Source organism: Cyanistes caeruleus, chromosome 7 (assembly GCF_971803275.1).
Source record: "Cyanistes caeruleus chromosome 7, bCyaCae1.hap1.1, whole genome shotgun sequence".
Classification (NCBI taxonomy): Eukaryota; Metazoa; Chordata; class Aves; order Passeriformes; family Paridae; genus Cyanistes; species Cyanistes caeruleus.
The window spans coordinates 32,562,399-32,586,355 of NC_141707.1; the positions used below are offsets into that span (position 1 = coordinate 32,562,399).

A 23,957-nucleotide genomic window follows, 5' to 3' on the forward strand; every position below is an offset into this window, starting at 1 on the left:
CAGCTGTCACACACTTCTATCAGTAAAAAGTCAAATCAAGAGAATTAAAAGTATGAAGTACATTGAACTGGTTAGTGCCTCTCTCAGGTTCAGAACTTACTCAAAGGAGCAGTGTTTATTAGGAGATGAAATACCATTACCTCAGGCTTTTGGGAAACACAAACTGATGCCTTGCATGTTTTGGTGGGGACAAACAAGGTGTCTGCCTGGCTGTGTTGGCCAAGTAATGTAATTGTTTTTCTTTCCAGGGTGTAGAAAGAAAGCGTGTGGTGATGCCTCTTTTGATGCAGCTCATAAATACATGTGTACTGGGAGTAACTGGGAATGAAAGTTAAAAAATCACTGCAGACAAGCTCCATGTGAATTCAGTATTCTAAAGATAACACAACTGAGCTGTGTTTACTTTCAGAAAGTTGTAACCTTCACAGATACCCTGATTCTAGAAGAAATACAAGCTTGTTCTATAAATGATAAGGAACCATCTAAAATAGATTGTAAGGTACTTCACAGACTTGTGAGAAGAAAATTAAATTATATTTTTGTTCTATTCATAACTTTTAGCATTCTGAGTTTATTGCTGTGAATGCACTCAAATGTCTTATATCAATGTGATATCAACTTGTCTTACTTCTACCCAGCTTTGACAACTTTGAAGACTGTGTAACCTATTTCTGGGGTGACAGCTGTGGTATTTAGAAAACTGTCCCAACCAAAATACACTTTTTTTTGTGTCTCCCCAATTTATAATCAATTTTACAAGATGGCTTAGATGGCTAGTCAGCCCAAAGTAGTATTGCCCACTTCTGTTTGCTCTGAACACTCAGGGGGAAGAGCAAATATTTTGAACAGCAGCAAATGCAATTGTCATTTATTTTTAGCAGTATCATCAGGGTCAAATAAGTTCAAAGGTTAAAATGCTTCCATCGTGAAACAGGATCACTCCAGATGAGTACTGAAGAATTTTGAGCCAGTTGCACACTGCAGTCAGCTTTGGAGGGCCTTTTAACCAAACTGAAAAATTTACTTCACGGGGTTGAAAAATCTGTTACAGGCCTTAAGTAACACACCAATACTGATTTGTTAAATCTGTGCTAGGAGTGTTGTACCTTCACATGTTTGTTAACAGCAAGCAAAACCCATCAGAAAGAGATTTCCAAGGAGAACATCATCCCTTTCTTATCTCTACCCGCAGTGGGTGCCAGTTAGCTCCGTGTTGCTCTGCGCAAGAGCTAACCATATAAGCACGATAGAAGGATCGCTGTCTTATCACACACAGGAGTTAACATTTATTATTGCCATATCCAAAGTCCAGGTTCCGTCCTGCACACTGCAAACTCAGCAGAGCAGAGCTGAGTGTGTGTGTGCCAGCTGGCCTCTGACCTCCTGCGTGTTGGGTTGCCTTCGGCGCACGTCCCTCCTTCCCCAGCACTGCGAGGATCAGGATGTTGCTGGCCTGTCTTTGATCTAACAAAGAGGAAATAACAGCAACTCCCTGAGTGGGTGTCAGAACAATCCCCTGTTTTGCAGCACTGCCCAGCCATCAAAAGTACCTTACTGCATGCAGAGCAATGGCTCTGGATTATATTTTGGTTTGAGGCTTGTTGCTTCTCTTTCTGATCTCAAGGCTGCGTACGATAATTGTCTATTATATGGTTGTCTATTTTTACCACCTTATTTGCATAATAAAAGCAATTACCTCTACCTACAAATCTGTTTGTAGATCCCTCAAATTACCACTGCCCTAGTGTCACTGCTGCCCAGCTGTTATTTATGCAGCCCAGGTGCCTCACACACCTTACCTGTGAGCAGTAGGCAGTCACTAGGTCAACAACATTTTCAGGCAGCCCAGCATCCTTACACATTTACAGACATTCATCCTGCTGCTAGACAACCACAATGAGCCCCTTAGCTCAGCTCAGTCTACTTCAACTCAACAATTACTACCCATCCAGCCAAATTTTGTGTTGCTGCTTTTTGTCACAAACACTGTGCACAGTCACCACCAGTACCTTTGCTTCCACCTCTGTGCCTTTTGTAGCCACTTACTGCTGAGCTATTTCCACATCTTCAATTTTTCAGCTTGCTCCTGAAAGACACAGTTGATTGCCAAAGGCAAGCTAAATAGTAAGACTACTGATGTTATTTTCTCAAGGATGGTGAAGCTGCAAGCAGAAAGGTGTTATTACAGTAAAAAAATAAGTATCCAAATAAAGACATACAAGGTAGAGTTCTCAGTCACTTGTATTACTTGGCAAATAGCATTATTTCTCAGCCTGGCTAAGAGCAAACCCTCTCTGGGATAAGCACTGTGTACAAAGTGATGTTTTCCTAATGCTAGAGGTATGAGAAAGGAGAGCAGCACTGTAACAATTAATTGTTCACAGGGAAAACTAATCCAAAAGAGGAATGAGATATAGAACTTGCTACTCCCAGCTTATCCTTTAGACCCAACTCCACCAGTTAGCAGTCAAAAATTCTGACTATACCTGTTTTGACAGAAAATGTGCTGGCAAAAAATGTGTGCTCACAGTGCATCAGCTTCCAGCAAACGAGAGCAATGTGGGAGCATTTGCTGGTGTGAGCTCTGCTCTTGTAAAGGTTGGCAGAATCCTTTAAGGATAACCAGCTTCACCAAACACAGTTGCCAGGCTGGAGCTGTAGAATATGTAGAATTTAGGGCTAGAGAAGAGGTAAAAGCATTTCTTATGGTGAACATCTGCTCTTACCTCTCTCTTGCAAAGTAAATTTAATTAAGACAATCTCAGGTAACGGAGGATATAAGAGCAGGTAAAAAACCCCAAATGCTTATTTTACTTACCCAGAAGAACAAGGAGGAACAAGAATTGCCATTTTTGTTTTGCTCTGTATCCTAACACATTTTGAAGGACAAAAAGCACTAAGAGCATTTCCCATTAAAAGTAATAGAGGGGGAAGTTACAGTTTTTGAAAGCATGTGAAGTAATCTCCAAATCTATTACTCACTATGTATAACTAGCTACAAAACTGTATTTACCTAGACAGATACATAATGATAGTTTTCTTCTTCTGTGTAGTTCTATAAATCAACTGCTTCTCTGAAGAGTGCTTGAAGCCCTTACCTATTCAGATGCCAACCAGTACAGCAGGAATTATAATGCCTTATTCCTGTATAAGGTTGTGATTTCATCCTCAAATGCTCTCTACTGGAATAGTTCGCTGTCACATTTTAGAAGCAAAATCTTCCCTTTCCATCATCAGCAGCTCCAAGAGACTACACTAGGCAGACCAAAACAATTAGCTTACTACAGACAGTCACAACTGTGTGTTTTGTAACTGAACTTCTGCTGATGATCACTAAGTCTTTCTCTTTGAGCAGTCTTGCCAGTGCTCAGCCAGTCTGTAAGTGACTCACCCCTCACTGCAGCCAACTGCATGGCAACATCAGGTCGATTCTCTTGCTTTCACAGCACCAAGAGAATCAACTCCACTGCCTGTGGAACCTTTCCTTTCCCAGGGAAGGCTTTGTGTTCAGTATTTGCTTTTTCTCTAGAAGCCAAACATTGTTGTTGGGAAATAACATGCCCCAGATGTGTTTCATGAAAGATGATTTGGCAGTTGTTGACTAAAAAGCTGTTGAAAGCTCTGGGCAACAAGTATCAAGCACCTTGTTCTTAGCACGCAGAGCATTAGAGATAATCTTTTCCAGATAGGTTCTGTGGTGCTCCAGCTTCTGTGGGTTGCCACTCACCTCTCTGGAAAGGAGTGCTTTGGACAGGAGCCGGCAGTGCCCGAACACAGGTGACCGACCCCCTCTAGTGGCACAAGGACGGGGGAGGCAGCTCTGCTCGGCAGCGGCGGCAGGGATGAGCTCACAGTGACTGCTAAGGGATGACCAGCACAACAGCTAAAGTACCAAATGCACTTTAATGAGTTCCACATTTTTGTTCCCAGAAGGAATTTATACCGTGTCAGTACATTAGGCAGGTACATAACTTCTCCTCAACTACAGGCGTGAGGAGAACTGACTATGACACATTAGGTATCTAAAGTTACTCTTAGAAACCAGTTTTCTACATTATTAGAAATAAGGCAGGTTTCAGGCGTGCATGTAGTTGATTTATCCAGTCCTCAGATGCCATATTTGCCCTTTAGTTCTTCCACTTTTGCTATGTAAGCTTTCATTGCATCTTCTTTGGACATTCCTGAGGGACAGAACACAGGAAGCAGTCAGATACCTTTCAAAGATTAAGCTGCCTTTTACAAGTCACAACTGCTCGCTATAGCCATGCCACCAGAGCAAAAGAGCCAAGAAGGTCACTTGGCTGTGAATCCACTGCTAAAGTTTTAAACAAATGTATTCCAATAGTCACGAAAAAAAAATGTTTCCAAGCAAAGTTGTTTTTGCACAGACAGCAACCGAGCAGTGTATTAGTTCTGTTAGTGTCACTGACAATTATTACAGGAAAGCTATTCTTTAAAACAAGAGACAAAAAGACCTATTGACATAGATTAGACCACTTGTTTGGCTCTTCATTTAGAGCTGGGAGCTCAGTTGTTTCTTCCAAAGCTTTCCTAGCTGGAAGATGCTCAACAGCTGGAGGGAGAGCTCAGTTTTTGGGGTACTAGGCTGGGACCAAGAAAGCAAACTGAGATTTCTGCTGCTGTTCCTCCTGTTTATTTAACATCTTAGGCCAGCTGGGTATTTTGCACCCTACTTCCCTTTCACACAGGCCATATTTTTCAGGATTATTTTTGTCTTGGAGAGGTAATTCAAGTTTATTATCATGGCATTCTGAACTTCTAGAACTCTTGTATCAAAATGCAACACCGTTCTGTTTCTTGCTGAACTACATGCATCTTTCTGATTAGCTTGCCAGTGGTAATTTTATTCATTTATTTAATCAGACACATACCTTTCAATGCACTCCAGGCATCCCACTTTGCTTTACCTTTGAAGTCCAGCATGCCAGGGCGCTCTGAGAGAGACAGGATAAGCAGCAGGATTAGTTTGTGTGATCTGGCTGTAGTAATACCCACTTGAAGGCTTAGTAAGCTCTTAACCGTGAGTAAATACAAGGGCTCATCCCTGCAGCTGTTATTTGCTAACCTGTAGCCAGCAGATCACCTCAGGGGAATTTGTTGTTTGCTAACCTGTAGCCAGCAGATCACCTGAGGGGAATATGTTATAACATGGTTGGTGACAACAGAAATAGACTCTTTCAAATTCCCTTGATACAGCAGCATTTGAGCAGAAGAGCACCAACCATTGTGATTTGGTTTTGTTGTACTTTCTGAAGAGCCTGCCGTCACACAAAAGTTATCCAATTAAAGAACACTAGAGCTCTAACGTAAAGCTGAAATACCCTGAGGTCCATTACAGGCAGAGACACGAAAAGAGACAGCTGTTTGTAGTAACATACAGCTTAGAACTCATTATCATCATGTGTTTCTAACCTATAGTTCTGCATCTGCTTTTGGAAATGTTGAAAATCTGACTCACTTCACTGCAGGCTGTGATGTGGCCAAGTAGAAACTGAATGACATGTATACGGTTAATCTTTGTGTAAAGTCCTCTTTGTGGTTTTACTTCCTCTCTCTTTCTCTCCTTAAAGACAATTCTTAGAACTCACAAATGGCTCTGGGCAGCTCCCATGGCACAGTGACCTGTAGCTCCAGTTGGCAGCTCCACTTCTCTGCAGCACAAACCTCACCAGTCACCCTCCCACAGGCTGCTTCTCCAGCCAACTCACGTTGGCTGCTGCCTCACAGGAGTGCAGGCACTTGCAGGAATGGTGGCATAGTCACAGCTCTGGAGCACCCTTTCAGCCTGTCAAGCACTAATAATGCTGAGGGGTCCAGCCACAGCAAAAGGATCGCATCTTAACCCCAAAGTCATTTCTTTACTCCCTCACGTTGCCAACTTTGGAAAAAGGAGATTAAATTACTTACCATTTCCTGCACGCTTCACTGCCAGCTTTTAAATCAAAGAACACTCAATAAATTTTGCCAGCTACTGGGTTAGGAGGCCAGCACTCCAAAGAAATGACCTTTTCCCTTTCTAATTCTAGCTACTACAGCATTACACAAGGTCGATAGAGACACGCTACACTTAAAACGTTATTCTAAAGGCTGAGCAGCCATGGACAGCACTGTAGCGAGAGCAGTAGCCACAAACATTTTGCACTGTGTACCTGCAGACGTATTTTTGGTACAGACTTTCTGAAATATATTTAATTGCAGCTCCTATAAAAGTTTTCTCCTCTACTGGTTTTGCTCTCCAGGACTATTTTAAGCAGCCAATCCAGTCTAAATAAACTGTATGTGTCATCCCCTCTAGTGTGGCAATTCCACCCTTGTATCGTTTGCCTCGCTGTTTAAGTCTGTATAACCGAGAAGTGTTTGCATGAAAGCAGCACCCTTCGGCCTGAGCAGCTGCCAGAGGTCTCCAGAAATCCCAATGCCAATATTTGCACAGAGCACCCTCAGGCCCTCAGTGCGCGGTACAGATGGCGGCAGCCGGGTTTATGTAAAAAGCCCGAATTGCACAAGGCCTTATCGGGTCCGCCTGTGCCCTCCCGCACACAAATCCGTGCCAAGTCGGCACCGAGTCACTTGTGCTCAGCCGCGGGATTGAGGGAAGCGCTACGGGGACAGGCTTTGCCTCCCGAAGCGTCTCCGGCGGCACCTACCCGTGTTCACGTCGCCCACCGTGGCCTGTTTGTAGTGGCTGTAGATGTCCAGCATCTCCTGGTCCGTGGGCTGCGATTTCAGCTGCTTCACCTCCTCGGCAGCTTTCTGGAACGCGGCCTGGGGGGAAGGCGGCAGCGGGTGAGTGAGGGGAAGGTACCCGGAGCCCCCCAGGTCCCCCCGGCTCCCCGCAGCCCCGGCGCCCCCCGCACCTCGGTCATTGCAGCGAACACAGCGCGGTTCCGGGCCCCGCCGCTTCTGCCTCGCCACCCCCGCCGCGCGCCCGCCTCACCCCTCGCCAGACCGGCCGCCGGCCAATCGCAGCGCCGCGGGCCCCGCGGCCACCAATCAGCGCGGGCCGGGGGCGGGCGCAGGGCGGGCAAGGAGCCAATGCGGAGGCGGCGCGGGTGCCCCCCCCCATTCATCAGGGAGTGAGGACACAACGGCGGCGCGAGGGGCGCGGTGCGGGGGGGGCGGGGTAGAGCCCTCGCAGCCAATCCCGAGTCTCAGAGGGTGCCAGCGAAAGGACGCGATTGGCGGAGCCGGCGGGCGGGTCGGGACCCGGAAGTGTCTGTGGAGAGTGGTAATGGGCCCGGTTGGGCGGGCGGCGGGGAGAAGCGGGGGTTGCGCTTCTGGGGTTGTGGTTCTGAGGCTGTGGTTCTGAGGTTGTTGTGGGTCCCGGCAGGTTCCTCTCTCCCAGAGGAATGGGCCATCAGCGCCTCTCACCTGCCTTCTTGTCCCCGTGGAGGCGAGGGGTAGTACGTGGTCCTAGACCTACGTGGGATCGGTTTGAGTAGTAAACATGAAAATTGGCGAATTTCTGATTGAGCTCCCGATTCTGTGTTCCCACAGTGTTTTTCCATGTTGCTTTGGAGCAAGTGAGTTGAATGCTGTGCCCTTTGCTGCACTCCCCGAGTCACCAGCCCATGTGGAATAGCACCAAGAAAACATCCGTCTTTGCTGTTTAGTATAAATCCAGTTATTTTCAGGTGCGAAGTATGTTTTGGCTTTTTTTTTTTTTTTTGATTGGCATGTTTTATTTGTGTGCTGTGTGATACATACAGCTCATTTAAAATGGAATTGGAACTCGGTGGGTTATTAACCAAAGCAGTGTAAAAGCAAGTTAAGTTGCTTTGTGTGGTGGAAGGTCTTTGTCCCATTTCTGCAGATAGTACTTGATGAAAATATTGGTAGTTTGCTTTGCCAGGCAAAACAAGTGCTGGGACAAATACAGCCAGGGTTGGGAGGCATTTAAATAACCCCACAGCAAAAAAAAAAAAAACAAAAAAAAAAAAACAAAAAAAAAAAAACCGAGAAAAAAAAAAAAGACACATAGAAAAAAGCATAAGAAAGAACATAAGGGGATGAATAGGTAAAAGGTTCCCTCTCAAGCCTGGAGGTGGTGACTGAGGTGCTTGCTCAGGGATGGGAGGTGCAAAGGTTGTTCTGATGTTGGAGCACGTGGGCTGCAGTCCTTGCTGGCTGCTGCAGCAGCAATGGCACTGTAGTATGTGGCCAGGAAGCTGAGGGATGCCCAGCGCCAAAAATAAGAGAAGTTTGTCAAAGCAGAAAAGAGCTTATTTTCCTGTGGGGAGGAAAAACCCAATGGAACAATACATGGGCTTGTTTGAAGAGGGTTTTGGGTTGACAAGGCCACTCTGTTTTAGGCTCTGCTCTCTAGTATAAGCCCACAGAGCCATTCTAGAAACCAACTATTATAAATTAAACCCCTTAACTGTGCAGTAGTGTACCAGGAAAATTATTTGCCTGTGTATGTGGTGGTGGTTTTTCACTTCCCCTGGGGAGGTAGAAATGAGCATTGTGTAACAGCTTAGGCATTTTTCAGAGTATTACACTCTCTACAACATAAGTGTGTTAAAAAAGTCTTTGAGTTTGTTTGTATTAGGACATTGTTGTAGAGCACAGAGTTAGCCCAGTAGGTAAAGTGTTCAGTCACGTAAAAACCACACAATACACTTGAATTTATCCATAGCACTTCTGCATGTTTAGCAGGGAGTCTGGTGTGGCATTACTCAGCACAGATCCTGGAGTATGTGGTGTGCAGTATCAGTAATGCCCTGTTTGTTTTGAGACCCTGTTACTGCTCCAGTAAGAATCACAGAAGTGAAATCCTGAAAGGCAGAATGCTGTCGGATTTCTCACCATCTTTTATTCTTTGCATGAGGCTCACCTGCACCTTGTTCTCCAGCTGTGCTCATGCACAGAGGAAAGGCAACAATCCCTCTCTTTAATGTCTCCCAGGTTATTCAGAATTAGTTCTCATGTCAGCAGAAAGCTCGACCGTCACAGTTCGTCTTGTGCGCTCTTTTGAGCACCGTAATTTCAGACCTGTGGTGTACCATGGCGTCCCCTTGGATCAGACAGTGAAGGAGTTCATCGCTTTTGTGCGCAAGGGTAACCTGTGCTTCTCTCATTTGTTCACTTCAGTCCCGAGTGTTGCTGTCCCTGCACAACAAAGTGGAGGGGAGCAAATGAATGGGAATTCTGTGGCTTTGGTGGAGATGCCAAATTTGTGTCTGCATCCCCTGTGTGCTTTCCTTCCTTAGATGAAAGGTCTGGAGTTAATAAGAACTTCCACGGTCGGTGTGCCATGCTTGAATTTGGATGCACTGCTCCTCCTGCCCAAATCCTCGTGTTTAGCCTAAAGGAAACAAGGGCATTGCTGCATTTGGCTCAGTGCCTCAGGCTCCTTGAGTGGTGCTGTCAGGCAAATATTCGTAAATTAATAGGAATAAATTAATAGAAAGTCTTTGATCCTAACTACACAAATATGTGGAATGTGGGCACACAAGTCTGTTTGCTATTTGTGAGAAAAGAGAATGTTGAAAATTTGTTTTTGATGCTGTGTGGGCTCACTGAGAATGTTTGCTTTTGAGTTTCTGTCTCCATCTTGAGCTTTGTGGTGCAGATTTACTCATCTGTGGACTTTCTCTTTTAGAAGCCTGTTGAAAGTGACAGTGAATCTAAAAGTTAAGTACTGCAGACCAGCCCACACAGTGACTTGGTAATTAGGGTGTTACCCTTAATCCTGCAGGTGTATTTCCACACACCTCAATGGAGACATTCATAGGGTACAAAATAACATAATTTGTTTGTTTTTTTTTTTTTTGCATGAAGTCAGCTTAAACAAGTCTTGAGCTGTTATAGATTATAACATTTGAGCAACTCCTAGGACATTGCCCTGGGACTCATGGGTGCCTTGTGATTGGCAATTTCCATAGTTCTAGACAGTGATAGACATGGCAAGATCTTTGGATGCTTTTGGAAAACTGCAAGCACTTTCAGAACATATGGCACAGCTGCTCTTATGAACAAGAAAATAGAAAATAATGCTACAAAACTTGCTTTTGATGTGTGCAATATTGCTACTCATTGTTATTTGAGACAAAGCCAGTGTCTTGAATGAGACTTTTTAGAACCTTGTTCCACAGGGACCCAAAAGTCCTGTTCCTTCCTTTACTGTAATCTGTTTTGAAGAGGCAGTTTGAGATAAATTGTTAAACTATTGAAGAAATCATGGCTTCAGCCAACTTGCTGTTGGGCACCCCACAGGTGGCTGGGCTTTCTGAGGGCCTGGTTAAGTCACAGGGAGCACTGGCACTGGGAAGGTGTCAGTGTTCCTGCAGTTACATATGGGCTGTGTCCTGCAAGAAGCTAAAGAGTTAATTCTCTACAGTTTGGCTTCCTTTTCGTGGCCTGTGGCTTGTTCTCATGGCTACCGGTTCATTCAGCTCTGAATGACAGTTGTCAGCTGCTTGTACAAGGTAAAGAGAAATGCTGGGCAAGCCATTAACAGGATGTTCCTGGCAGGTTTATGGAGGCTCAGACTCTCTGTTCATAATTGCACTGTTCTAGTGGGGTGTTTTGTTCACGCTCAGATGAAATTATTCACATATGGAGTCACTATAGAATCTGAGCTAAAGGCTGTATTTGAACATTTGATGCTCAAACAAGTCTCCTATGTTGCAGATTTATTTTGATGTAAAGGCTACCCAGGGGATGCATACCTTGCACAATAATGGAAAATGAAGTATTGGAAATAATTAAAAAAAGATAACTTTGTTTTAGCTTTGTGCTTTTATTTTAATAGATGTGTCTTCAAGAACAGGACTTCCTCCTCCTTTTAAAAATTACAAGTATGGTAGGTATTTTTTATTCTTCTTGATGTAATTATGTGCTAATGACCACATAATATTTTACACTAGCATTTATACAACTTTAAAGATAACTGCTGTACAATACTAATGTTGGCACCAGTGCCTGCCTACATTTGCAACTCTATTCCAGCTGCTGTAGATGGAGTTATGCCACTGGGATCTTGTCTGCAGAACTTGACCATTATTTTGAAGATCTGTTTTAATCTTTGAATTAGGCTACATGGTTTATGTTATTTGCTACTGGGAAGTGATGGGTTTTGATATTAATTTTTTATTACTTTTATAAGTGCCTTTTAACTCTGTCTTTACCCTAATGAGCACCGTGTGATCTTGAAACACTTTGAAATTGTAGTTTTCTGTGTGCTTATGTACTTCAGTATCTATTTACTGATGGTGAAGCAGAAGCTGAAGGCAAGAAGTAGAAAATGCTTAAGACTTATATACTTAAATAGCTTACACAATAGAAGAAAAACAGGGGAACTTTGCTCCAAGTAGATATGAAAGCTTTTAAATACAAGCTGGTGGTATGAAATAGCATGTGTTGAAATTTAAGCTGACTTTATCCTCTAATATACAGCTATATGTATATTTCCTTTTTGTGCAATTGGCATGAACATGTCCAATTAATCTGTTTGGGACAGAGAAAACTTTTTAAATAGACTAAATTGCTTTCTTTCTTGGAGTTTGTAAACTCAGCTATCAGTCACATCTTTTCCTAAACTTGGCAATTCTCAAAGCTCCTTTGTGGTTTTCCTGCAAGTGATCCTCTGTCTCCCATGTTCTTGGAGTTGACAAACTCTGTCCTCTATGGTGATTCAAAGAACTGAGTGAGAAATCTACTTAATACATGTGAAGGGTAATGAAATCTATTTGTCCATTTAAAAAAAAAACAAACAAAGGATTTAATTTTATGCTCTTGCTGATGGTGAAACAGAGTGCATATTGAACTTAGAAAAAGAGTTAAAGATTGATGATACATCAGTGGCAAGGATTTGAATGTTTCTTATTATTTTTAATATGTTACTTAAGATCTTAACATTTATAAGTGTAAGTTTGAATTTGGAGGTGCCCTTCACCCTGTCTGTGGCTTTGGCTGTTTGGGGGATTCCTGTCCAGAACTGCTGCTCTCAGTTGTATCCCTGGTGCTGCCTGTCCCAGCTGCTAGCTCTTTCATCACTTGGAGATCACTTTAGCTTTTCCCAAGACATACCTGGTGACTGAGGGCCTGATTGTACCCAGCATAACTTTAGAACCTGTTGCACCAGTTACTGGGGGCCTACTCTTACTGTGATGGTGCTAACTGCAGGAAAATTTTCACACAGGAAAATCAGAGCCAGGTTCCTCACCTTCCCCTCAGGCTGTGAATCATCCAGGTTCATGTTTTTGACATCTCTGCTGTCTCTACAGTACTCTGCTGTCTTTCTCGTGTTTTTGTGAGGAAAGGGCAGTGAGACTTCTGCATGAATAGTACCAGTAAGAGCCAGACTTTTTCTCCTGTTTTGTTTGGCAGTGCCAGAAATCTCGGTTGGATCTGGTTGTCTCTCAGCTTGCCTGTTTCAGCTTCCTTCCCTGCAGAATTCAGCACCACTTTATTTTAACATCATGTACAGTGGCATCACATTTTTTCTCTTGGATTAGTGCTCCAATTCACATCTCAAAGCTTCTGACTTCCATTTTCTCTTCATTTCTTTGTATGGATTTTTCTTGTTCTTGGTCTAGAACTCTTCTGAGTCAGTTTTATCTTAGTACCTTGTCATTGCTATGTTTTCACTGATGTTGGCAGTCTGGGTAGCAACTTGTTCCACAAGCTGCTTTTCAGTTTTATTTCTTTCATCCATGACTGTGGAGCAGTATGGCAGGTAGTTCATAAAACCACTTAGAAAGTGGTATCTTATCAGTTGCCATGATAACCCTATTATCAGAAAAGGCAAGAAAAAAATTGGCAGTATGATTGAGTGGGACCAAATGGGGATGAAATAGCAAAGGCTAGTCAGAGGATTTAGCTTATGAGAAGAGACTATAGTTTCATTTCTATAACAGAGTTAAAGAAGGCATTTAATAGCTCATATGAACCCATGATAAACTGCTGGGTGCCAGTGGTGGAGTTCTGAGCAAGTGAAACTGAGACAATACTTCAGGACATGACTGTACAAAGACTAGAGAAAAGGGAACGTATCAAAGTAGGCAGAGGAGCTTAAAGCTAACAGGCACGGGGTTTATTTGCTGTAGTAGAAAGGTTTCATGATTGCAATATATTTTTTCTGTGATTGTTTGGTCTTTTTGTAATGTTTCTATGCAAGATAGAGCCTGGTAATTGCAATTTAATGTCTGTCTTGCTTCTAATACCACAGTTATTACAACATGCCAAGGCTGCTTTCTCAGTGAGCTCTGCAATGAGAATACAGAGTACTTCTAACCTTATGTAATGTTTTAAATAGTGTTGAAAATGGGCCAGAATGCTATGGAAGCAAACTTCTGAGTGGGAATGTGATCTCTGTTATTCTGAGCATCTGAATACTTGCTCCTGGTAATTTGAAAGTTGGTTTAGCCAATAGTTAACTTTGCTACATCCTTCTCTTACCAGACTATTTCGATGTGTAATGTTCACTCAATGCACAAAACTAAACTAGAACAGAAAATGAGCTGACAAGCAGAACTGGTTTTTCTTCTTTGCTGGGAAGGGATTGATGTGTTACTCCAAATTTGTTCAAAGACAGAGTCTTCAGAGTTCAGTCTATTTTTTTTTCCTGTTGCATGGCTTTAAGTCATTCCCTCTGGATCTTTGCACTTATCCAGTTGCTTCAGTGACTGTTATTTTCCCCGTTTTTCCCAGGAAAAGTCCTGCCCATGTTGCTAGAAGAAAGTGGTACTTTTTAAAAAAAAAATTCGAAAAGCACTACACTGCACAAATGTAAGATAAAAAATATTGAAGAGGGTATAGCATTGAAGAGAAGAGGCTGTAGATGTTCATGTAAAAGGAACTTGCTTAATGACATTTCTGCTGTGGATGGTGGGTGCTGTATTTATGAGAAGGGAAATTTCAAGGGATGATCTGAAGTGATCAGGTTACTGTGTCTTAATCACTTGCTGCCTATCAACTTAGCTGTAGCTGTTGACAGTGCATAAATGCTGTTGGTCCTGCCCCAATTGCATGTCTAAAACCTATTAAGTTAAAACACCCTAAGTGGCATTTAAATTGATGTGTTTTGACTGGCAATTGAGATGGTCATTAGTTGGTTATTGTAATTCAGCCAGCAGACCGGAGCCCAATAGGATGTGGTGCCTTAATGTTGCATTGACTGCTTTAAGACTGTGGCCGCAGGACTGTGAGATTAAGATGTTTTCTCCTCTTTCTGGTTGAATACACAAAATTGTTAATAACAAAAGATTTTGAAGCTTCCCTCTTTGTTTGTTTGTCTTTCCCCAAGTACAACTTTCAATGTTGTCTGCTTTTTAAGCCTTATTTTAGGAAAACACTGTTTTTTCTTTCAGATACAATGAAGATTATTCACCAAGCACACAAATCTAAGGTAAGATTATTAACTGTGTTCTTCCCCTTTTGCATGCTTTGATGCAGGCAGATCTCTGCACTGTCAAACAAGACTGGAGAAGAGGAAATCAGTAAATTCCTCTTATCTTTGTACTCTGGTTCTCTGATTTGTAGACCGGTGAACTTGTAGTGAGTTTGGAAGATGATGACAAACTGATTTTGAAGGAAGACAGCACGCTGAAAGCAGCTGGAGTAGGTAGGAGTACATTTGTATTGACTGAAGATGCTGTTCCTTGTGGTGGTAGCATTAAACTGATAACTGGCTGATTATGTTTGGACAGGCTGCTGAAAAGTAAATGCTATTTCTGATGCTCTTTACACGACTTGATAATTATTCAGGGAAGCATTATTCAAATCATTGGTCTGAGGGCAGCAGGTATCTGCACTCCAAATGTTCAGAATGCAAATTGTGATTTTTAGAGGGTATGCTTATAATTCTGCTGAGAGTAATTTTAAATGATTGACAGATAGGTTATTAGTACCGTGTCTGCTTAGTCTTATCAGTAACATTTAAACTGATGTTTTGGTTAGAAATGTAAGTAGTGGAACCAGCATGGAATAATGAAATAAGATTAGATTTGTTTAATGTGCAGCATACAGTGCTGCCTGATAGCCAGATTGCTCAGGAAAGCTCGAGCAGTATCATTTAGAGAATGTGCTGAACATAGCAAAGAGTTGAAACTTGACCTGATTTCTCACATTTTGACAGGAGACTACATATAGGGCATGTCTTTTGGTAATAATGTAAAGAAATGTCTGTCATGATAAAATTGATGGTCCCTGGATGTCCTTTGGGCTCCTCATAAATGTGGCTGAATGACTTTGTGGCAGCAGGGTACTTAAGGGATGTGGTTGCATTCCACCTTGATATGGACAGTTTGCTCATTTGAATCTGATTTGCCTGGCTGGAAAGCTTTAACTGCCTCTGCTCTAAGTGCAGGGGCTTCACAGAGGAGGCTCCCTCCTGCTCCTGGTGCTCACTGATTGCTCCCCAGCTACTGAATGGGATTTCTTTCTCGTAGGTTACTTGGCTCTCCTGATTCCTGCGATTTATTTTCTGGTTTTAAGTGACTTGGGATGTCACTTCAGTGTTTTCCTCTGGTGTGAACTACAACTGGTCCCAATATACCTTTCTTAAAGGTCTTTGAGTGTTCCTGTAATATGAATCAGAGTTTTTACTACACCAAGTCTTTTTGTCTGTGGAGGGGGGGGGAAACAAAAGTGAGGATTACTGGCATCCAAGCCTTACAGATTTGTAATTTAGCTAGCAGAAGATTAGTTTAACTATGATGTTTATCTGTGTAAAGCATAAGAGGCAGTGCAGTTCAGGAGAGAGGCTTATGATAGTGCCAAATGTTGAATTAGAAATAACAAAGCTGTCTTCTTTCAAACAGTTATGGATAAGTATTTGTATATTTTATCCATCTTTGAAACCGGGTTTGTAGCAGTGAAGCAGTTGGATGTGATCTCAAAAAAGGTGTCAAAACATCAGACTAAATGTTACAGTGAAAGGAAATGGGAATGCAGAAGCCTGTTCTGTGTTTCTGTACAAAGGGAGGGGTGACTCATTTAGGGCAGAAAATTATTTAAAGTTCCTTTTTTTTTCTTATTTTTTCTGAATAACAGCAATTACTAGTCATTAGTATATAGAGCATATTTGTGATAGAAGAGGAAAGCCCATTCTTTGGAAAATGTGATATGCCATTATCTCATTTTTAATTTGGTAATGTTCCAGTGTGTTGATGTGAAAATTAGCTAAGTTAGGAGTGGGGTCTTGGTAGTTAAATCTTGAAGATTTTACTTTTCTCCTTCAACAAGAAGTAGAAAAGAGTAAGCCAAGGAAGTGATATAATGTATCATGTACCATTGGTCCTCATTTTGTACAAGATTTATAATTTTGTACATTTTCTTTAAATCAGTAAGAAAATTTGAAATCTCCTACTGAGATATGAAATTTTCCCAACATTTAGTCTGGACAAGACTTACTAGAATAAAACAATCAGAATCACTGCTCGAAAATCTGGGAAATTCTGATACATGCAGAACATTTTTCCTAAGCTGCAGTTGATTGCCCTTGGCACTATACAGGGTTGGGCTAGAGAGTTATAAATTATGAGGACATTAGATAAGTATCCTCAGGAAAGCCTCTGTAGTAGTGATTATTATTACAGTTATTATCCAGTCAGCAAAGTTAATGCTTGCATTAGTTTTTTTTTAAAGCAGGGTGTATGTTAATAAAGTGTTCAGTATTCATTACAAATAGTCTTGTCTGTTTTCTAGCTGAGATTCTAAAATCCCTTCTACCCTTTTTTTTTCTTTTTTTTTTACAAGACAGGCAGACTTCATTAACTTGAGGTTTAATTTAAAAAACGAATGTGGAATTTATTGGCTCAGCACCTTAAAGAATTCCATGTTTAATAATTGTGAAGGCATTCCATCAGATTTGTCTCTGTTCTGAATTAGTAATGTTGCTGACTTATTGTTTTAGAAGAGGAAGTCCTTGGCCTACTGGGTTGAAAGAATTGTGACTGTTCTGAACCTTTGTGGGTCCTTTAGCTCTGCCATATCCCCTGTGAATAATTAGAGGTATTTGAAGGTATTGCTGGAGAAGCCAATTTGTGTCTTTCACTTTGCATATTGTCGAAGCCTCATGAATTAATCATCAGCAGGGCAAAAAATTAACTTCTTCAGACACATATTTTGATGGGTCATGAGGGAGAATGTAAAGTGATCTGTAAAATATTCTACTGATCCTCTAAGTATTAAATTATTATACCTACAGGCTAATTTAATGGAAAAAAGAAGTTTCTTTCTCCCTTTCCTAACAGAAAAATGCACAAAAAAAGGACTGTATCATGCTTCATTACTTAACTAGCATTTGAAGGTGTTAGAAATGCAATCACTTAATTTGCTGAATGCTTATACAAACAATTCTGAAGACTATGTTAAACAAATCTTGAGGGGTCTTGTGTACATATTTAATTCTATACATTCATGTTCTTGGCAGTTTTGTGTGTTTGGGGCATTTTTTAATGAGGTTAAATGACATCTTTAATACTGGCAACCTTTTTCAAAAATATGACAAGGAAAAAAACAAACATGTGGTGATTTTCTAAAATTGTCTTTGACCACAAAGCTGCTAATTGTCTTCTAAGATTCTAAATAGCTGGCTGTTGGTGGTTCATTTACTGGTGTGCTAAATATTTAATTTTTTATTCATTCTAGCAAATGAGACGGAATTAGCATTCTTCTGTGAGGAAGATTACAGAAACTACAGAGCTAATCCTGTTTCGGCCTGGTGAAGATCCCAAGAGATTGTTTTGTTTTCCCATACCTGTTGTAAATTTTCCTTATTCTGCTTAATGAGATTTTTCTTAAAGATCAATAAATCCTAGAGGATTTCTTTGCAAACAGTGCAATTCCCTTCCTATAGAAATTAATTTCTGTCAATATGCTGAGGCTGAGAGAAGAAAAACTGGGGGACATAAATGACTTTTTTCTTCCTCCCTTTTCTTTTTGCTGTGCTTGGCTCTTGAGCCTCAGGCAGTGCCATCCCTGACCCGTGACACGTTCTTGGTGTGATCCCACAGCAGACAGTAACTGCATATGGAAATTATAGAATGCACAGGATGATCCCATCACAGTACTAACTTCTAATGAAAATGAAGTGAAACCTCCTTCAAATGAAATGAAATGTTTTATGACCAAATCACTGGGTATTTTAAAGAACTTGAGAAGAGAATCTCTCTGTTTCAAGTCACAGCTTTACTTCTCTCATTTTATGTTTGGTCTCTTTTGTTTAAATAGTGCAGACTGGCCAGTGTTTCATGCTTTTCAGTGGTGAATGCTTTCCATTATCCTCTCTTCCAGCCCTCTTTAGCATGCTGAAAGGGACAAATGTCTGTTGGGAGGCTTTTGTGTCCAAGGACCAGCTCGCCTGTTTGTAGCTTTACTTCATGGAGACACCTTCACACAGGGGTAGCAGCTCGAGTTCTGCCAGGATGTCAGTGTGCCTAAGTAGGAATTGGGCATTTTTCCAAGTGGAGTGAAAGCTCATGGTTTCAGTTTTAAGAATAAAACCTGAATGACTGCATTTTTTGCGAGGAGAGGCCCAGTCTGTGAGCCACATGCCTTCAAGACTGGAATTGATTCCTTTATGCTTTCCATGAGTCAAATACTCTGTTGCTATGTGTTTGTTCTTGGTAATGCTGGGCTTTCCTACTACATGAACCAAATTAAGAATAATAGAAAATAATCATGTATCCAATAAAGTACCTTTAGGTAGAGATTACTTATGAAGTGCTCTTTAGGGGGTACCAACATGGGAAACTGTGCCTTTAAGCCTCCCTTCACTCAAATAGGAATGATGCTGGCTCTCTGCCTTAGCAGGCTTTTTGGGCATGGGCTCTGCTAAATTGAATGAGAGCTTATGTGCAATTGCTTTAGACCTACACATCTACACTGAGCTCTGGGTGAGAGCTGACAATGCTATATCCATGACACTTTATGGAGGAGTAACCCTACCATTTCCTAGAGCTTTGATTATTGTTTTTACTGTCATGTGTGGTTTCCAAAGTCCCCAAGTAAAATTTCCCTTTATTTTAGATGTAGGGCCAAAGAACCGTCTGTGTATTCATCCCACCTAATTTTCCTCATCTTTCCTGAGAACTCTCTGGTTTAGGCTGTTTTACTCACCAACAGCTTTGCTTCAGAGTTTTATTCTCTAGTGAAAGAACTCTACCACTTTCTCAACTGTGATTAAAATATTGTATCTTTGTCTTGTAAGGAGGAAGTCACTGAAGTCACCTGTGTTCTCCCAGGATGCAGGTGCCATTATGCATGCCCTGATGAATTTATGAAGAGAATTTACCTCTTGCTTCTCCTTCTGTCCAGGCAGCCTCTCTGTTGATGCTACCTGCTCCCCAAACATGGCCCCATGTTCAGCTGCCTTCTTAGAGAGTCTGTCATGTTTGCAGATTTATGTGGTTAGTACAAGTTTGTGCTCATCTTCTCAGACAGTTTGAGCTGATGCATTGCACTCCAGACTATCTCATCTTTGTTCAGCCACATTTATAATAATGGAGGTAACTTTGTAAGAACAGACAGTGTGCCAGAGACATCAGTGTCAGACTGGCCTGCCAGGGCATCTAAATGGTGTCTGTCACCACATGCAGGCTCTCAGACTGAGCAAGCACTTCCATTCTTTTCCTCCTGTTCTAGGGATTTGAATTTGGTTTCCAGCCCTTTCAGACAGATTTTGTGACCCCTTTTCTCTAAAGCATTTGTGTTTGAAAGATTCACCACATTTTAACAATTGACTTTTCTGGGCTTGTGAAGTTCCAAACTTGCAGTGTCACATGAAGTGTGGTACAATGGAAGAGCAATTCTACAGCATCCTTGAGAAAAATGGTAAATGTTCTACTGCAGATATTCAAGAATGATGTGATTGGCACTCCAGATTAACTTCTCTTTCCAAGGGAAGAGTTAAACTGCTTTGTGAGCTCTGTTCACTCTGGCAATGGCACTTCATTGGCTTCTTTCTCCAGCAGCACAGTGGAGCCTTTTGTAATGCCCTCAATGGCCATACTTGTAAACTGGTTTCTTCCTGAAGTGTTTTTCTACTGTGGTTGTTGCTTTTTCTGGATTGTTTTTGGTTTGTTTTTGTGTTGTTTTTTTTTTTTAATGGAACTTACAGTAATGCTTCTTTCAAGTAAACCTCACAAAACTACAGATAATAACTGAAAACTTGCTAGGAAAGATGCTGTTCCAACATTTCTTTGGTGGGATATGGTACAGTCTTGTATCAAAGTAGGTTTGATTCCAGAATTGTTGAGTACTGAACGAAATCTCTGAATAGTGGCTAAGAAATTAGTAAAGACTGAGATGTCTGTCTGAGATGGTGTTTTGAAATCCTCTTTCTGTTGAAGGAAATCACAAAGCTGGTACTGTGGTTTGTTATCCTGGCAGAAATCATGAACTGCATTGGTTTACAGCTGCTTTTAATCAAAGGTGTAGTGGGGAGACTCATACAGCTTTGCCAGTGGTCTTAGGCATTGTGGGATAAATAAGGATTTGTGTTACAGTGGGATGTTCTTGGAACCATTCACCATGTTTTTGTTAAACAAAAGAACTCTGAAATAAAATAAAATTTATCCTGTGTTATAACACTGTAGCAGGAAAAGACATTCAAACTGGAACCCTGGGGTGGTGTGTCAGGCTTGGCTGTCTCTTGGAGAAAAAAAATCCCTTCAGAGAGACTGGAGTTTTGACTGGGAGGTGTGAAAGCATTGCTACTGAAGAATAGAGGAAATTTGGAAAGGAATTATCATAAATAGGAGGAAGAGGTAACAGTGTAATTGAATAAACAGCAAAATCTGCATGTGCAACACTCCTGGTGCAGAGATACCAGAGCAGTGCTGCTTTCTATAGAACTAAAGGTATACAAATGGTGCTTTATCATAATTTTGGAATTGAATTAATGATCTGCTTCAATAGGCATCTTGTTTTTTCTGGCTTTGTCTCATTATATTTTCTGCATCCAACAGTTTTAGTTATTTTTCTGCCCAGAGGTTGTTGCCTTTTGAAGAAGGAAGAGTTAAGAAAATTTCAATCTGCTGACATGGACAGCTGAGTTGACCAGTGGCATAAAGGAGAACTCAAAATCTGTTAATCACCACTTCTACAGTTAACTGCTTTATCTGATATAAACATTGTGACCTAAAGGTGATCCAGAAATATATTGTAAGTTGTGGTGTTTCTCTTTCACTCCCTGTCAGTATTTAACATCCCCTAATAGATCACTTATTTAAAAATGAGCCTGCAAGTAGCAGTCCAAGAGTTCCCAAAGCCATGACAGGACATTCATGGGCCCTGTCCTTGGAAGCTCATAGCCACAGAAATCCTGAGTGTCCAAAGATCAGGAAGCTAAAACCAGAGCACAGGATACTCATTCGTGGTCTCCTGTGACTGACAGGATCCCAGATACAGAGCAGGGCAGATGACTGGAGGCCTTACAAATGCTGAAGGCAAATGCACACTTTTGTTTATTGAACAGCTTGGACTGAGCTCAGGCTTCCCGGTTGGGTTTAAAACCACTACACACCTGCTCCCCTTTCCATCGTTTCCTTGCCATAGGACTACTTGGCACAAATTTGCAAGTGATTAATGAGTCAAGAAACACCCAGTATACAACTTTTGTTGCTTTTCATTTTATCAGGATATTGAGTTTTCTCTACTCTCCATCTCCTATTGAGTCAGAGAAACAGACACAGCTTCAAATGTTTCTCCAACCACTTCCCTTTGCTTGTTGCCACTTCTGCTGATTTGCAATGCTTTAATGGTGAGGTTTGCACCTCATCTGATATGCAATAGTAGCATTTCCTGTGACATTACATCCTGTGAATGTACACCTTTTAAAATTTGTGCATGAAAAAATATGCTTTGAAATGGAGACTCTTTCTACACTGTAACTGATAGTGTACAACAAAAGCTCTTTCCTTGCTTTGCAGGAAGACTTGCACAGGACAGCACTGTCCACTGGTCAGTGGAAACAAAAATGTTTTTAGCATAATGCTTTGTATCTTGTAAGGAAATGAAGGAGTTACATCAGGAATAAAAAAATAAAATAATAATAAAAAAAAAAGGCAGTGAAAAGCCAAGACCTATTGCCATGAACTCGTTTCCTGCAGAGAAAGCCACCAGATGTCAGCACAGCCTGTTCTTTGCTTCTCCAGAACCTCTGTAAGCCAAGAGATGTGTCATATTTATGAAAAGTGCTTAGCTGTGAACTGGTTTAGCCTGTGAAATCCGTGCTAGGGTTCTGGTGATGAAAGCTGAGCCTTTCCTTGCAGAAAGTATTTCTTTTTATATTAAAATCAAAAAGCGGCAAGTCGAACTGGTTTCAGTGCCTAAATTCCTCTTGTTAGAAAGCATCCTTTGTGGAGCCAGTTCCCAGCGTATCTAAATCTTTGCATGCTGGGAGGAGGCATTTGCAGAACATTCATTTGAAGAACTGTCTGGAAAAGATCAGTTTTAATTTGCTGAGGTTTTGTAAAGTAGATTTTAAGTATGCCTATTTCTTTTAAACACAAAGAAAACCATCTGGAACAGATGCACATGCAAAGCAGAGCAAAACATCTTCAGTAACACAGCTTAAACACACAACAAATGTATCCTCCATGCTTCTGACCCCAAGCTCCCACTATTTCCTCCTTGTAGTGCAAGGGCTAAGGAGGACCTGGTGCTACATTCTCTGGGCTGTGCTTTCTGAGCTGGGATGAGCTGAGGTGGGATATGAGTTTCAGAGCCCAAATCCAAGCACTGTGCACAGCTTTATGCTGTCAGTGATTAGAGCATGCATAGATGCTGCCTAGTTAAAAGGCTAAATTTGAATTTTTGCACAGGGACAAGGTGTGACAGCTTTCTGCTCAGATTCCCATCACTTTTCTTGCAGCAGCTTGCAGGTGCCAGGGAGGTGTCGAAGAGAGGGAAGTTAAAGTGGCAGGTAGAGCCTGGGTGATGTAAATATTCCTTCCTCCTGTTTTGGGCTGCTTGTTTAGTTCCTTTCTTTTAGCCTCATCACACTGGTGTAGTGTAAGGGGATTGCCACAGCTTGCTGTGTATAGGAACTGCTTCTCAATGCCAAACTCTCTCTAGAACCCTCAAACACTGTTCACACTCTGGAGGTGATACAAGAGAAATTGCAGCTGTGCAGTCCTGGGCAGGGGAAGACTGTGGTGTGCAGGGGTGCAGCCAGTGTGGTGTGCAGGTTGGTTGGGAAGTGTTCTTGCTTCTGTCCCTTCTGCACAGCACCAATTCTGCTTTGCTGAGGACCAGAACCTTGTCTGTAAACTTGGGCATGCATGGCAGGTAGATGAGAGGAGAGGTGGGTGTTTAGGGTGGTGATGCAGTGGGGGAGAGGATGGGGGTTTTATGTCCCTGTAGATGAGCTATTTTTGATCAGATATGCATTGTAACTTCAGTTTGTTATCATCCTCTCCCTCTGATAGCAATAGATTCATTCCTTTCTAGTGGGACAGAAGCAGCTAGCCAGAGGAGAGGGAGTTTCTGTTGGTAGTGATTACATTAAAGGGCTCAGTGTGACAGATTAACATAAGAATTTACCTTTGTCTGTCCATTCCTGCTGTCTGGCAGGTGACTTACAGTGTTGTGTACCAGAAATGTCAGTGAGTACTGTAAGAACTGCTGCTGTCTGCTCTCATTCCACACCTGAGAAGGTTTAATTCTACTTTCTAACCTAAAACCCATGGAACATATTCTTTAAGAACAGTCTGGGAAGCCCTTTTTCTTCAGTGAACCGGGATTTTTAAAATGGAAGGCATGGTGTTGGTCTGATTTCAACAGTACTTTGAAGTCACATCTTTGCCTCTCTGCTTGTATTTGGGTGTTGGTCACTCCCTTCAAGTTACCAGTGACAGGACAAGAGGAAATGTCCTCAAGTTGTGCCAGAGGAGATTTAGATTGGATATTTGGAAAGATTTATTCACCAAAAGGGCCGTGAAGCATTGGAACAGGCTGCCTTGGGAAATGGAGTCACCAGCCCT

The 23,957-nt window shown here is 41.7% G+C and overlaps 2 protein-coding genes across 5 annotated transcripts in view; one reads left to right on the forward strand and one right to left on the reverse strand.

The window, feature by feature from the left end:
- Window positions 1–3,884: 3,884 nt before the first annotated feature.
- DBI (diazepam binding inhibitor, acyl-CoA binding protein) lies at window positions 3,885–6,980 on the reverse strand. Its single transcript, XM_023931349.2, has 4 exons — window positions 6,879–6,980; window positions 6,669–6,786; window positions 4,893–4,955; window positions 3,885–4,181 (listed from the first exon to the last, which is right to left on the reverse strand). Exons 1-4 carry the CDS (start codon window positions 6,885–6,887, stop codon window positions 4,108–4,110), a joined length of 264 nt encoding a protein of 87 aa, XP_023787117.1. The 5' UTR covers window positions 6,888–6,980; the 3' UTR covers window positions 3,885–4,107.
- Window positions 6,981–7,085: 105 nt separating this feature from the next.
- Window positions 7,086–23,957, forward strand: part of C7H2orf76 (chromosome 7 C2orf76 homolog) — a 52,011-nt gene continuing 35,139 nt past the window's right edge. Inside the window, exons 1-7 of one of the 4 annotated variants that reach the window (XM_086896404.1) lie at window positions 7,086–7,249; window positions 7,519–7,655; window positions 8,929–9,081; window positions 10,778–10,828; window positions 14,337–14,374; window positions 14,509–14,590; window positions 17,620–20,559. In XM_086896404.1, the coding sequence (XP_086752530.1) occupies window positions 8,949–9,081; window positions 10,778–10,828; window positions 14,337–14,374; window positions 14,509–14,590; window positions 17,620–17,696 (381 nt within the window). In that variant the 5' untranslated portion in view covers window positions 7,086–7,249; window positions 7,519–7,655; window positions 8,929–8,948 and the 3' untranslated portion in view covers window positions 17,697–20,559. Of the gene's footprint in view, window positions 7,425–7,518; window positions 7,656–8,928; window positions 9,082–10,777; window positions 10,829–14,336; window positions 14,375–14,508; window positions 14,591–17,619; window positions 20,560–23,957 lie in introns of those variants that run through there. The other 3 variants (XM_086896405.1, XM_086896406.1, XM_086896407.1) reach the window with 3 other exon arrangements.

Coding starts and splice junctions, on each gene's coding strand:
- DBI (XM_023931349.2), bottom strand. Junction 4,956..6,668: donor GGTGGGCGACGTGAACACGG/GTAGGTGCCGCC, acceptor TGTCTCTCTCAG/AGCGCCCTGGCATGCTGGAC. Junction 4,182..4,892: donor TGCCTGGAGTGCATTGAAAG/GTATGTGTCTGA, acceptor TCTGTCCCTCAG/GAATGTCCAAAGAAGATGCA.